Source organism: Lentinula edodes (assembly GCF_021015755.1).
Source record: "Lentinula edodes strain Le(Bin) 0899 ss11 chromosome Unknown C8R40scaffold_26, whole genome shotgun sequence".
In the NCBI taxonomy this organism is placed as follows: domain Eukaryota; kingdom Fungi; phylum Basidiomycota; class Agaricomycetes; order Agaricales; family Omphalotaceae; genus Lentinula; species Lentinula edodes.
In genome coordinates, this window is record NW_025764332.1 from 217,370 (window position 1) to 230,126 (window position 12,757).

A 12,757-nucleotide genomic window follows, 5' to 3' on the forward strand; every position below is an offset into this window, starting at 1 on the left:
GTCACGGCTCCACTGATGTCACAAAATTCAGATCTCTTCGCCTCCCAACAACCGTAAGAACTACCGTAAGGTTAACCCGAAGAATAATGAGGGTCTTCATTTTCACCTTCTTCACGCTCTTTTTGGTCTTTGCCCGCGCTCAGTTGGAGACGGTACTAGATGCGTTGAGTTGCAGTCTTTTCTTCGAGGAATATCTAATTAAAATCTACATCTTTTTTGTACAGCGATGGCGACACTGTCGTAGAGGACATCACCACTAATCGACAAGGGCTTCCGACCACTTCAATTATGTAACTCCTGCTCCTTCACTGCCTGAGTATTATTTGACCCTTTGATGACAGCTCAACCATACTACCTGGTGCCGCCACTACTGCGACTACCGCAACTACCGCCACCACCGCAACCACTACCGCGAAAACTGCGACCACGGCTGCAACGACTCTTCAGCAAGGAGGAGGAGTAGTTGGTGCTCCAGGAACCACGAATACTGTCGATCCGAATGGGCCGACTCCATACACATATACCACAGTCATTGCTGGTGTTACTACTGCAATTGAAGCAACGTTTATTCCGACCTTTACTACCGCCCTAGGCACACCTGCGCCTGCTACAGGCACAATACTTGACTACAGCCAATGGCTCAGTGAATTTGGATCTACTTCAACGGCAGCGGCGAGCAGCGCTTCCCGGGTCTCCTTCGGCCTATCTGGACTGTTAGGAATGGCGATGTTCACCATAGTGACAGCAATGGGTCTAGGATCGTTTGTTGTGTTTTCATGATGAATTGTGAAGAGATAGAGGCGGAGGCAGGGACTGAGGTGTCGGACGTCCTTATTTATGATACTGTTGGATGGGATACTTCTCTAATCATACGGACAGCGATTCTTAGTGTCGTTTCTGGAATTGTACAAAATCTATTCTACTGCCTTGTTCGCTGTAGTGTCGTCTTAGCGCAGTAAACGTGGAAATCGTTCGCTGTATACAAATTAAATAACATGACGTCAGCCTAATTTTATCATTCTAACTTCAACAATGGTCGATGCAACAAAACCTTTTCATATGCAGGGATCAGAGGAATCACCACCGCAAGTCACCAACGCTGCGCAAGACGAGCAGTCTATAGACATTGGAAGCATTCAAACAAATCCCAGTATTAGTGAGTATCGCTTCAATGCTTTTAGCTCACATGTAACCATATCCTTCACAGATTATGCAGAATATGTTCAAACAGGCAAAGGATTGTTCTCTAAAGCTCGCATTGACCCCGATGGACGAATTATCATATCGCTCGACCTCAAACAGCAGCTGCCAGATCTACCACCAGACTATGCACCCGAAGTTCACGAATTCGGTATCGACAAGTCGAAATGGATGGAATACCCTTCTATGAACATAGTGATCATGATTGTAGGGAGTCGAGGTCAGTATTTATTTAAAAAGAAAATTTTTATCTTGAAGCAATCTCTTAGGCGACGTACAACCTTATGTGGCTCTCGGAAAGCGTCTTCTTCAAGACGGACATCGCATCCGAATCGCCTCCCATGGGACATTCCGCTCCTTCGTTCACGACGCTGGCCTTGAATTCTTTGACATCGGCGGAAACCCACAGGAGCTCATGAGTTACATGGTCAAGAGTTTGTCTGTTACTGTCACCGAAATTAATTCATGACACCCTTGAACCATTCATAGATCCTGGTTTGATTCCTGGTTTCGAATCACTAACTAACGGCGACATCGGGAGGAAACGCCAGATGCTTTCGACTGTGCGCTCGAATACCGACTACAAAGCAAAGAGCCTGACTTGTTATTAGATGATGGAAGGCTGCTGGAAGTCTTGCCATTCAACGGATCCGCAGACGGGCCGTCCCTTCGTAGCAGACGCGATCATATCCAACCCTCCTGCGTTCGCACATATTCATTGCGCAGAAGCCATGGGTATTCCTCTACTTCTTACTTTCAGTAAGCTTGTAGCTTTCTCTTTCTCTCTTTCGTGCATGTACTCATCATTTTCTAGCGATGCCGTGGTTTGTAAACATCAATACGATTTTGTTCATGTTCTGTAAACATCTAATCTAGCGCACAGGAGTCCAACGACCGCATTCCCCCATCCTCTTGTTAATATCCAAAGCTCCAACGCGCAAAGTGGCCTCACAAACTACCTCAGTTATGCACTTGCTGATATATTTACCTGGCAAGGGTGTGTGTGTCATCTTCCTCAGAGCGATTTACCTCCATCTCACCTTTTCTAAAGAATCGGCGACATTGTGAACAAATTCCGTAGACGTTCCCTCGGGCTGCCAGCACTCTCGCTTAAGTCCGGCGCCGGGGTCTTGGACAACGTGAAAGTGCCTTGGACGTATTGCATGAGCTCTGGTCTTGTACCCAAACCGAAGGATTGGAAGAGTCATATCGGTGCGCAAGAAGTTCCACGCATGAGTTGAAATCGATATTCATCACGATAGTCTTATCCACTTCCTAGACGTTGTAGGATTTTACTTTCTAGATCTCGCGACAGATTTTACTCCCCCGGATGACTTGGTGGCGTTTTTGGCTGCAGGAGAGCCCCCGGTATATATTGGGTACCAGCTTGTTCACAGCTGGAAAGTTTCTGTACTAATAATATTGATACTCCAGGTTTGGTTCGGTCGTGGTCGACGATCCAGCATCAATGACCAGTAAGGGGCTGTAGCTCGGTGATTTCGAGAAACATACTTAGACTCAGGACCAACTTTTGACAGATACGATATTCGAAGCAACTAGGCAAGCTGGTGTACGAGCCCTTGTTTCTGCTGGATGGGCAAGTCATCCCGATACCGCTCTCTCATCTCATCCAAATTACACTATCTCATCATGATATAGGGTGGTCTCGGAGGCGTCTCCATCCCACCACACATCTTCATCCTCGGAAACATCCCCCATGACTGGCTATTCGCAAACGAACGCGTTTCTGCGGTCGTACACCATGGCGGTGCAGGCACTACTGCTATCGGGTTATCAAAGGGTCTTCCAACAGTAGTCGTCCCGTTCTTTGGTGATCAGGGATTCTGGGGTAGTATGATACACAAGGCAGGTGCGGGTCCGCAGCCTATCCCACATAAAATGCTGGAGATAGAGAATCTCAGAGATGCAATCCTGTTTGCGGTCAGCCCTGGAGCGAAGACCGCTGCGAGGATATTAGCAGAGAAGATTCAAAAGGAGGTATGCCTAGGGAGCTCGTTGCACTTGGATCTTTGATCGTGTATTTACTAACAGGTTTTCCGGTCAGGATGGTGTGAATCGGGGCGTGGAAAGCTTCTATCGACATTTACCCTTGAAGAATATGAGATGCGATCTTGATCCATCGAAGGTGGCCGTTTGGTGGTCTACAGAGCACGTCAGTTGCCTTTCATCCACTCAGTTTCTTGGCCCTCATGGAATATCATTCTACGTAGTGCCTCAAATTCAGCGCATTCGCAACACAGACACTAATGAACGCTAAACTGCTTGACCTCAAAGGACTGGATCTTCATCGTAGGTGTCCAAGTTTTCATGGGGGTATTTCGCTAAATGTATCTTTTTTTCGCGTGTAGGGCCCAAAGAATACGAAACGCATAAACCCCCTCCGGATCCTCTCACAGGAGGAGCAAGCGCGATATTTTGGACAGTGACGCATTATTATGGGGGAATTGCAGAACTATTTTAGTGCGTCATTGTTTATGCATTAGTCGAGTCATCTCATGACTGCTCATGTAGTTCGCCTGTAAAGGGCATCATCCACACAACAACCGCAATCCCAAAAGGTGTAATGAAAATCGTTTCTTCTATTCACGAAGGATTCCATAATATGCCAAAATTGTATGGGTCGGATGTTCGCCAACCCGGAAAGGTGACTGATTTTTCTAGTGGCGTCAAAGAAGCGGGAAAGGTAATGAGAATTATGCTTTTTCGTCACTTTGTACCGGAATAAAACTTTGATCACAGGGTCTATTTTACGGATATTACGACGGGATTACTGGTCTCGTACGTGAGCCCTGGCAAGGTGCGCAGAAGGGAGGATTTGCAGGAGCAGTAAAAGGTGCTGGGAGAAGTTGTGAGTTTGTCCATCTACTACCCCTTCAAGTTCAATCGATCTTAAACAATTATTTCCTGTGGCTCCTAGTCATAAACGCGACGATGCGCCCCGCGGCTGGCATAGTCGGCGTCGTAGCCAATCCTATACAAGGTGCTTGGAAGAGCGCACAGACTACCCTTGTAAAGGAGCAGGATGAACCGCATTATCAGACTCGCGTGGAGGAAGGGTTACAAGCTGTAAAGTTCAGTACGGAAAACGAGAGGGTGAAAGTTGTGAAGAGATTCAAGGATCTGATGCAGAAGGAGAAAGTCATGGATAGAAAGAAAAATATTGCGAAAGCTGCGGAGGAGGTTATGTACGAGTCTGAGAAGGAAGAGAAGCTTAAGGTGGGGAAAGGCATGCCCTCAAGCTCCGCGAGTATATCAACGGGGTCTCCTCCATCAGATTTGGACTTGAAGGAGGGCGAAGATAGGACAACTCGGAACACAAATACGCCCCAGGATGAAGCAATGTTTGAGCGAGACTTAGAGTTGGCGAAGCGATTGTCGTTGTATGAACAATAACACTGGACTATGCAGCTACGACTTATGTAATGAAGGAATATACATGTTGAATCCGAAATTTTCGCATAAAACTCATGTATCGCCGACTCGTGAACTTCTTTCTCTTTCTCTCCGTTTGCCTTTGGCACCCCTTTGTCTGGTTCCCTCCGGTCGCAGGGTGCAGAAGAGAAAATGCCTTCGCGGCGCAGTACTCCCACCTGCAGCAATAGCGGCCGCTGCAACACGGGTTCCAAGGCTAAGTGGTGCGTGTTGTGCGACTTCAACGTTGGTAGGGTTGAGAGATGAGGAAGTGCGAGGAACCCCTAGAGAGAACATTCGGTCGAAAACTGGAATGGATGAATATGAATGAGTGGGTATCATCAACGAGAATGCAAACTGACGTGTAGCAATGAACGCTTTGGCTGTCGTCTGACACGCCAGATGGGTCAATGAAAGCGGCGGACTCACGCCTTCGAGTTGGCGCAGGTATCGATACACCATCGACGGCTGTGGGGGACCGAAACGAAATACAGCATGGTATGCCTGGCGCCACTTTTCCTCCAGCTGACGGGCGCATAGTGGTGGATCGGGGCAGGAGGAACAGCATTGGTACTCCTTCGCAACAGATGTTAGGCCGATTTTGAGAACACGTTCAAGAAACCAGTTTCGGCGCTTTTCGAGTTTGAGTAGGGTTTCTTGGGTAAGGGAGCACATTTCATCTTCGGACCAGCCACCGGGATTATCCAGTACAAACCTATGTCAGGGATTATGGCTGTGACTGTATAAAAGGTTGGAAACCCATACCTAGAGCTCTCCTTATACAACTCTTCCTCTTCAAATAGCTCTGCAATTCGCATAGCTTTGATAGGCTTTCCAGCAGCATGAGTGAGCAAAAAAGTAAGGCAGTCCCTTTGAAGCGAAGGTTGGAGGAGTTTATGAGAGATATGGATCAACGGTTCAACATTATTCCATGTGATTATGCAGGAGAGATGGGGGTATATATATTGAAGAAAGTCGTGAAATGTACTCGGCCGCTCTTCCTGAAGAACAATGACAGCACTAGGAGGAGGAGAGCTATCCTGTAGTTTTGTAAGGGTATCGCTTCTGGACCGATCGATGTCGATGTCGTTCTCCTTGACTGGATCGAACGTCACCCGCATTTCCGTCTCAGAGTCCGGGCCAATGGAGTGAGATATCGTTATTATCGATGGTGGACGTCCAGAGAGTCTCTGGGAATGTTCTTCATCTGTTCCCTCCTTCCCCTCTGTTTCCGTCTCTGACCAGTTTCCACTCAAGGCTGCTTCGAAGAAAGGGCTAGCGAAGACAAGAACCTCTTTATGCGTCCAGAAGGTTGTGTTTTCTACTATAATTTTCACCGTTCCAGGAAACTTGGCATTTTTCGTAAATGTTTCGTGGATCTCGATGTCTTCTTCTCCGCCATCTGTTTCTTCTGCGCCTTCTTCCGGTTCGCTTTCTGACAACAAGTAAGGTGAGATGCCTGCTCCAGAAGCAGAAGCCGCAGCATGCACATGTGTTTCTGTCGGTGAACTGAGAGATGCAGAAGGATTATTTGGCCCACGAGAGACAGAGTAATAGTTATTGGAGTTGCGTGCGATGAGGATATGTGAAGGGTTCGTGCTCATTTTTTGCTCATGAATTTTGGCAAGGTACCGTTACGTGAGAAGGCGTCAGCGCATCAGATAAGATCAAAGCACCATCAATGTATGTACTGTACTTCATTCACTTTCACTATCCGACTCTATTTCATCATCTGCGAACAGACTGAAGCGTAATGCGACCCGCGAGGAGTGTTTCTCGCTCCCTGCTTCCGCAGACGGAACCGGCTGTTCACCCACATTGGACTCTGCTAACCCTCTTTCTCGTACCTCTTCATCTTCAGGTTTAGATGTACTATCTTGAACTATCGAGTGTGCGGGCGTAGGTATCTCAGTCTTCTGGTTATCTTCTCTTGTAGATTGACGATTGTCTTGAATATCAATTTCTTTGGACGTGTTTTCGTGAGAGTGATTTCGAGCTGATCGACGTGCGGGCGAGTTCAAGAAAAGAGTTGGAAGTGTAGATTGAGATGATGGAACAGCATGACTAGCGTTGAATCTTGAAAATAATGGCGATCTTCCGGTCTGTGGAGTTCGCGGTAAATTTTCAGTAGCATTTGTAGGACAAACAGCAGGAGATCTATATCTAGCAGCGGCACGGTGTAGTGACGTATCCAGCTCGGTAGATAATTTCGTACGAGGGTTCAGGCGAGGAATAGAGGCGGGGGCAAATCGTCGATTATCACGCAATTGTTCCGACTGTGAAGCATGAAGTTGAAGGTCATTGGGAGAGGATACGTCGGAATTCACTATTGATGGAGAAGCGGCAGTTGACTGTTTTGTGGTATTTACGAGTCGTATAGTAGGAGGATCCGTGTCGACGTGTGGAGTTCTGTTCTTGTAAGTACCAATCCGAGTACGCTGCTCAGGAGTGTGTAATCTTTCATCTCCAGCTTGAGCGATGGCGGAAAAAGGAAAGTCAACATGACATTTGGGATCAAAGTTCAATCTTCTAGGCGAGAGAGCAAATTGTATAGGCGTAAGTAATGACGACGAAGGATCACCTCCTTGAGAAGCAGCTACTTCCTGAAAATTCGAAAGTCCACCTTGGACATGATGGAGATCGTGCATATGTGTTAGTTCATGACGTTGCCGACGGTGGAGATCTAGAGGAAGAGCCTGTCCACGACGAGTGTGACTGGACGAAGAGTAAAGGGAGCGGCCAAACAGAGGAGATGAAGACAAATCTGCTGCACGATTCGACGCACGATGATCATTGGTATTGACGTCGTCTAAATCATTGCGCAAATTAGGTAATAAAGGCAATTCGTGTTCCGAAACGAGATAAGAAGAATCAGCCTTCCCCTCACGGCCATAATTGGGGCTAGAAAACTTGGAGGAGCCAGACCTTGGTCTGATGTTTGTTAACATATCACTTTGAGTTTGATTGACTATTCCACGTCCTTGGTCGATTGAGAAGTCTGAAACAGGTTGCGACCGGTTTACGTGAGTGGAACTCGATAGATGGTCAAAGATTGCTTCATCCGAGGAATATGGCACCAATGAATGGAAGGCATTTGGGAAAATGGGTTGTTTTCGAACAAATGGCGAGAATATTCGAAATGGATTTTGAGCCGCATCTGTATTAGCATGCGTGGAGGGAGATACCCGTACTTTTGAATCCGAGAGTTGGGACGGCGAGCTAGAACCAGCAATAATCAAATCCGGAACCAAATGGTTTGTTGCGAAGATGTTGACGTTCGACGTAGGTGTTGCAACTGGTGTTGGTATTTCCGCCAAAATCTTTCGGAAATCACGTTTCTTCAGTGGTTTGAGCGGAGTCTTTTCTACTCCTAGCATAACACCGATGGCCATCCAGGGATCCTCATAGTCAAAGATATTGCTCCCTGGTGTTGTCTGCGAGGATAGGTTCGATATATGCGGGTACTCCATAGGATTTTCGGAAGCGACATGGTATGAAGGAGAAGTTAAGGTTACATTGAGATGTTTGGGCTCAGAAAGTCTCGGCAAAGAACGGTCTGCTGGGCCAATGTGGCGAACCATTTCAGGCGAATCAGTCTTGCGATTGGGATACACAGTCCATGTAGCAAATCTGTTGTTATCTGACGCTGTTGTACGGTTCGATAATTGAAACGGGTGATGGGAAATTCGACGCACAATGACCCTGTTCATCGTCTTTGCCGAGCACGCCATCATCTGGAATGTTGAAAGCGAATTGTGATTCAACCACGGCCTCTTCGAAGTCGGAGGAAGATTCTTGACGAGACGGACCTAAATCACTAACTTCTGCGCTCGTAAATGTGGACTCGTCGGAAGAGGTAAGAAACAGCAATGCTGCTTTCTGTCATAGTAGAATTAGCATGAAGGTGGATTCGTTGAATCACAGCACATACATGTTGCTTGTTACTTTCCTCGCGAGGACATGGCGAAGACGAAGAATGTTGTCGTTTTAGATTACGACCTGGACGTCTTGAGAGCCCTGCTAAATCCGACAGTGATAGCACCTGGTCCATGGCGGCTCGTAAGGCGAATGCTTTTTCAAAAAATGCATATAAATGCTATGACATCTGGATATATTGGGTGACCTACGTTCGCATGTATCCAAAGCCTGCAAGACTCTCGAAGGCATGATTCTTGTCGAGCTTGAGTGATTACTATCCATGGAAATCTTTGAGAGCCGTAGCTGTGATTTTGGTGTGCAAGGTGAAACACGGATCGGATCAGGTATGTATCCAACAATCTGGTTAGCAGTATTCGAAGAATTTTGCCTGGCATGCGCAAGCTTGATATCAGGTATTGATTTTGTGAAGCCATTGGTTTGGACAAGATCCAAAATTGGGTTTACGCCAGACTTCTCGGTCATTCCACTTCCACGATTTGCAGCAAGATTGAGTCTCTGGGCGCCAAAATATCTTTTCTGAGCGCGGCTGGCTGAGTCTCTTACGCGTGCCTTGGCTGCGTTTCTGTCAAAATCATTCAGTGGATGAGGAGAAAGGGATCGAAAATAGTGTACCGCTTTCCTCCCATGTAGTTTGCCCCTGTCATGACCAAGATTGCCTGGTGCGCGTAACCTGGCTAGCCGTCTTTTGGATCACTCCGTACGAAGAGAATACTGCTTCCGAACAGATGAGCCTGACTAGCAGCTAGCCGTCTTGTAGGCTCTTGTAGGAGCTTTTAGGTTCACGAAGATAATTTGGTTCGGAGTCGTAAATGAGATCACATGATTCGTTTCGCTCTACCTTTCGAAATTCCAGCCACAACGTTCAACTTCAGAATCACTTGTAGTACAAGCCGCGCTAAGCCACCCTTGTGGACATTAGTTCCATGCATCATCAAATACCTGATCTTCCAGCTGCCAAAATTGCTCATTACAACAGTAAGGCGATACCTCCTCCGATATACAGCATATGACAGATTTTTGGTCTGTTTGGCTACTAATTTTCACACCACGTTTCTTCCACCATATCAGATCACACAGGTGATAAAAGCAGACATAATAAAGACCATAACCTAATGATACGGCTCCCATCCGATGATAGATTCAAGTTGGGTCATTTTCTCTTGATAATACTATACACTAGCTATCCGCTATCCCCGCTATCAAGCTGAGAGCTTCTTCTCTAGACCTCTTAGAGTCGTGAGACTCGTTGATGAAATAGGTATATAAGCCATAAAGACGGCCATAATTTGACTGCCAGCCTTCCTCGAAGATGTTCGAATTCCTTTCTCATTTGCAAACTCATGGCAATATTCACGTCATCAACTACTACAGCTTACTACAAAGCGTCGTCGTTGCTGTTCTTTCGGCAAGCCTTTGGAGACTGCTTTTCCACCGCCGTAAACTACAAGGCGTTACGCACTTAGGCCAACTCCGAGGTCCACGATCGCAATCGTGGTTGAAAGGTCACTTGGTTCCTATCTTTCTGTTGAACCCCAACTGTACTTAGATTCAAATCAGGCAACTACTCGCAACTCTTCAACTTGAAGCGCGGCTGGGAGTTCCATAGATATTTAGCAGACGAGTGTAAATTTCCTCACTTAACGTCTTGGCGTACGATTAAATTGACCATAATAGACGGACCTACTGTACAAGTCAAGGGATTCTTAGGGGTAGGTAACGGTCACAAAGTTCGATTCCACCGTTGAACTCCATTTCCCAATAGAGAAAACAGCTTTATACGTTCGACCCCAAAGCTATGCATCATATTCTCGTCAAGGTAAGTGCTCTCACATCTCTGCATAATTTTAATACCAATAGCTATATGTCATTGCCAACAGGAGGGTGCTTTGTTCCAACCTCATCGTATCGAGTATGCAAATGTGTTTTTGAACATTCAAACATTCAACACCAACTCATGAAGAATCTTAGATCGGGCGCCCTCCTCCTTGGTAAGGGTCTGTTGAACACAACCGGAGAACATCACCGCAAGCAACGAAAGATGCTCAACCCAGTTTTCTCGATCGCTCATATGCGTTCCATGAGTGAGTGTCTGAACTTCGTCATTCATATTGCGAACTCATTCATTCACTTCTGCCATCTGGATAGTGCCTATCTTTCACAACGTAGTGGATCAGGCGAGATAATACCACCCTCTAGTTTGGATAATTGTTGATTCTCATGATAGTTGCGAGATGCCTTATTACACCGGGTTCAGAATGGGCCTCAAGAGGCAAGTGCTATCAAGTATTACCTGCTATCATTCCAATTAATTCTTTGCAGATTGATCTCCTTGAGTGGATGGCCCGCACCGCACTAGAACTCATTGGTCAATCTGGTTTCGGGTATTCTTTTGACGACATGATGGATGATGTACCCAAACACAAATACAGCACCGTTATAAAGGATCTTGTGTATGTGTTTTCAACCCTCATCATATCATAGTCGTTGAAAACCCACCACAGACCCGCATTATCTCAATTAGGTTTTGCGAGGACCTACTTACTTCCTCTATCTGTGAAGGTCTTGCCTACAAATGTTCGCACTTTCATCATGAATATTACGCCTTGGAGAACCCTACATGATGTTCGCGACATGGTCAACTACATGCATGAATTGTCTGTGGAGATTTACGAAGAGAAAAAACGTGCGTTTGAAGAAGGTGACGAGGCTGTGGTTAGGCAAATCGGAAAAGGAAAAGATCTCCTTAGTATCATGAGTAAGTGCTAGTGCTTCTCACTTGTTGGTCATCCGGATTGCATCTTCAAAACCATTGTTCAATTAGTGAAAGAAAATATGAAAGCTCATCATGAAGACAAGTTGGAAGAAGCTGAAATCATCGCTCAAGTGCGTGTTTTGACCATAGATTATTTGTCCGAAGTTTTGATATACCATCATCAAGATGTCGTAAGTTCCTCTACAGTTTACATCCATAGGTCTTTGTTACAAATTTATTCGCCTAGGACATTTATATTTGCGGCCATGGACACTACTTCTGTGAGCGTCACTTCGATATGTGCATTTTGTCCGTGTTTTGACGTTTACACCGCCAAAAGAGTGCCATGTCTCGCATCCTTCATCTTTTGGCTCTTCACCCCGAAGTACAGGACAAACTGAGACAAGAGATTATCGCAGCTCAAAAAGAACGTCAGGGCGGTCAATTAAGCTACGATGAATTAGTTGGGCTTCCATATCTTGATGCTGTGTGCAGAGAGACTTTACGACTGTATGTGATATAAAAATTGCATCCAGCCCTTGCTCCTCACTCATTCTACCCTCAATGAAAGATATGCTCCAGTATCTTCTTTGCTACGAAAGTGGGTTTTCATAAATAGTGTCAATCTTTGAAGGCCCACATTCTGATTCATAAAATCTTAGATCTACAGAAGATGCGCTAATTCCCCTCTCACGACCTATGCGCGGCGCAGATGGCACTGAGGTTACGGAACTATTTCTTCCAAAGGCTACAACTGTAGTGATATCTGTGAATAATAATCGAAATCTTCGCTCCATGTGTGTCTCATGTCTCTAACAGATATTGAATGCAAATAGGAATCCTGAACTGTGGGGACCAGGTCAAACCTTTATACTACATGCTACAATCTCATTTACCGATGGGAACTGTACTAGATGCGTTAGAGTGGAAGCCTGAACGTTGGCTCTCGCCACTTCCCGAGTCGGTCGTGAATTCCAAGATGCCTGGAGTCTATTCCCATTTGTAAGTCACTGAAACTCTGTTCCATGTTCGGAAAAGCTTACTGTACAACGTACAGAATGACTTTCAGTGGTGGCAGTCGCTCCTGCATGTAAGATACCGTTTTTACCTCTCAATTCCAACTGACTCAGCCGCGTCTTTGTCGTTTAGAGGATTCAAGTTTTCGCAACTAGAAATGAGTACGTACGCCAATCAAATATGGAGAGTCGCTGGCTAACATGGTATTAGAGGTCGTGATAGCAATGCTTGTGGAAAATTTCAAGTTTTCGTCGTCACCGAACAAGGAAATTTTCTGGCAAATGACAGGAATTACAAGTCCTGTTGTATGCGGCAATTCCCGACACCCGTGTTTGCCGTTGATGGTCGAGTTGACAAATGGAACATAGATTCTTTCTACTAGGATCCCGAGCATCGAGACCGACGATTGTGAATGTT

The 12,757-nt window shown here is 46.0% G+C and overlaps 5 protein-coding genes across 5 annotated transcripts; 3 read left to right on the forward strand and 2 right to left on the reverse strand.

Annotated features, from left to right (window-relative positions):
* Positions 1-21: 21 nt before the first annotated feature.
* C8R40DRAFT_1113318 (uncharacterized protein) lies at positions 22-1,021 on the forward strand. The gene is made up of 3 exons (XM_046228462.1): positions 22-163; positions 225-290; positions 342-1,021. Exons 1-3 carry the CDS (start codon positions 87-89, stop codon positions 778-780), a joined length of 582 nt encoding a protein of 193 aa, XP_046084471.1. The 5' UTR covers positions 22-86; the 3' UTR covers positions 781-1,021.
* Positions 1,021-4,616, forward strand: C8R40DRAFT_1238481 (glycosyltransferase family 1 protein; the record flags this gene model as incomplete). The annotated part of the gene is made up of 18 exons (XM_046233460.1): positions 1,021-1,156; positions 1,208-1,420; positions 1,470-1,634; positions 1,690-1,763; positions 1,812-1,959; positions 2,015-2,024; positions 2,084-2,197; positions 2,252-2,412; positions 2,480-2,579; positions 2,635-2,675; positions 2,739-2,770; positions 2,860-3,198; positions 3,266-3,373; positions 3,432-3,510; positions 3,570-3,681; positions 3,733-3,904; positions 3,961-4,069; positions 4,139-4,616. The coding sequence occupies exons 1-18, from the start codon at positions 1,033-1,035 to the stop codon at positions 4,612-4,614; spliced, it is 2,577 nt and encodes an 858-aa protein (XP_046084472.1). The 5' UTR covers positions 1,021-1,032.
* On the reverse strand, positions 4,617-6,281 carry C8R40DRAFT_1113328 (uncharacterized protein). The gene is made up of 3 exons (XM_046228463.1): positions 5,398-6,281; positions 4,995-5,347; positions 4,617-4,940 (listed from the first exon to the last, which is right to left on the reverse strand). The coding sequence occupies exons 1-3, from the start codon at positions 6,234-6,236 to the stop codon at positions 4,687-4,689; spliced, it is 1,446 nt and encodes a 481-aa protein (XP_046084473.1). The 5' UTR covers positions 6,237-6,281; the 3' UTR covers positions 4,617-4,686.
* Position 6,282: 1 nt separating this feature from the next.
* C8R40DRAFT_1238483 (uncharacterized protein) lies at positions 6,283-9,215 on the reverse strand (the record flags this gene model as incomplete). Its single annotated transcript, XM_046233461.1, has 5 exons — positions 6,283-8,278; positions 8,328-8,511; positions 8,564-8,703; positions 8,760-9,133; positions 9,184-9,215. 5 exons carry the CDS (start codon positions 9,213-9,215, stop codon positions 6,330-6,332), a joined length of 2,679 nt encoding a protein of 892 aa, XP_046084474.1. The 3' UTR covers positions 6,283-6,329.
* Positions 9,216-9,880: 665 nt separating this feature from the next.
* On the forward strand, positions 9,881-12,708 carry C8R40DRAFT_1161646 (cytochrome P450; the record flags this gene model as incomplete). Its single annotated transcript, XM_046230149.1, has 15 exons — positions 9,881-10,073; positions 10,129-10,194; positions 10,246-10,280; positions 10,334-10,387; positions 10,532-10,669; positions 10,796-10,840; positions 10,891-11,021; positions 11,073-11,326; positions 11,393-11,454; positions 11,664-11,833; positions 11,986-12,091; positions 12,143-12,182; positions 12,238-12,325; positions 12,381-12,400; positions 12,527-12,708. The coding sequence occupies 15 exons, from the start codon at positions 9,881-9,883 to the stop codon at positions 12,706-12,708; spliced, it is 1,584 nt and encodes a 527-aa protein (XP_046084475.1).
* Between the last annotated feature and the right edge of the window lie 49 nt (positions 12,709-12,757).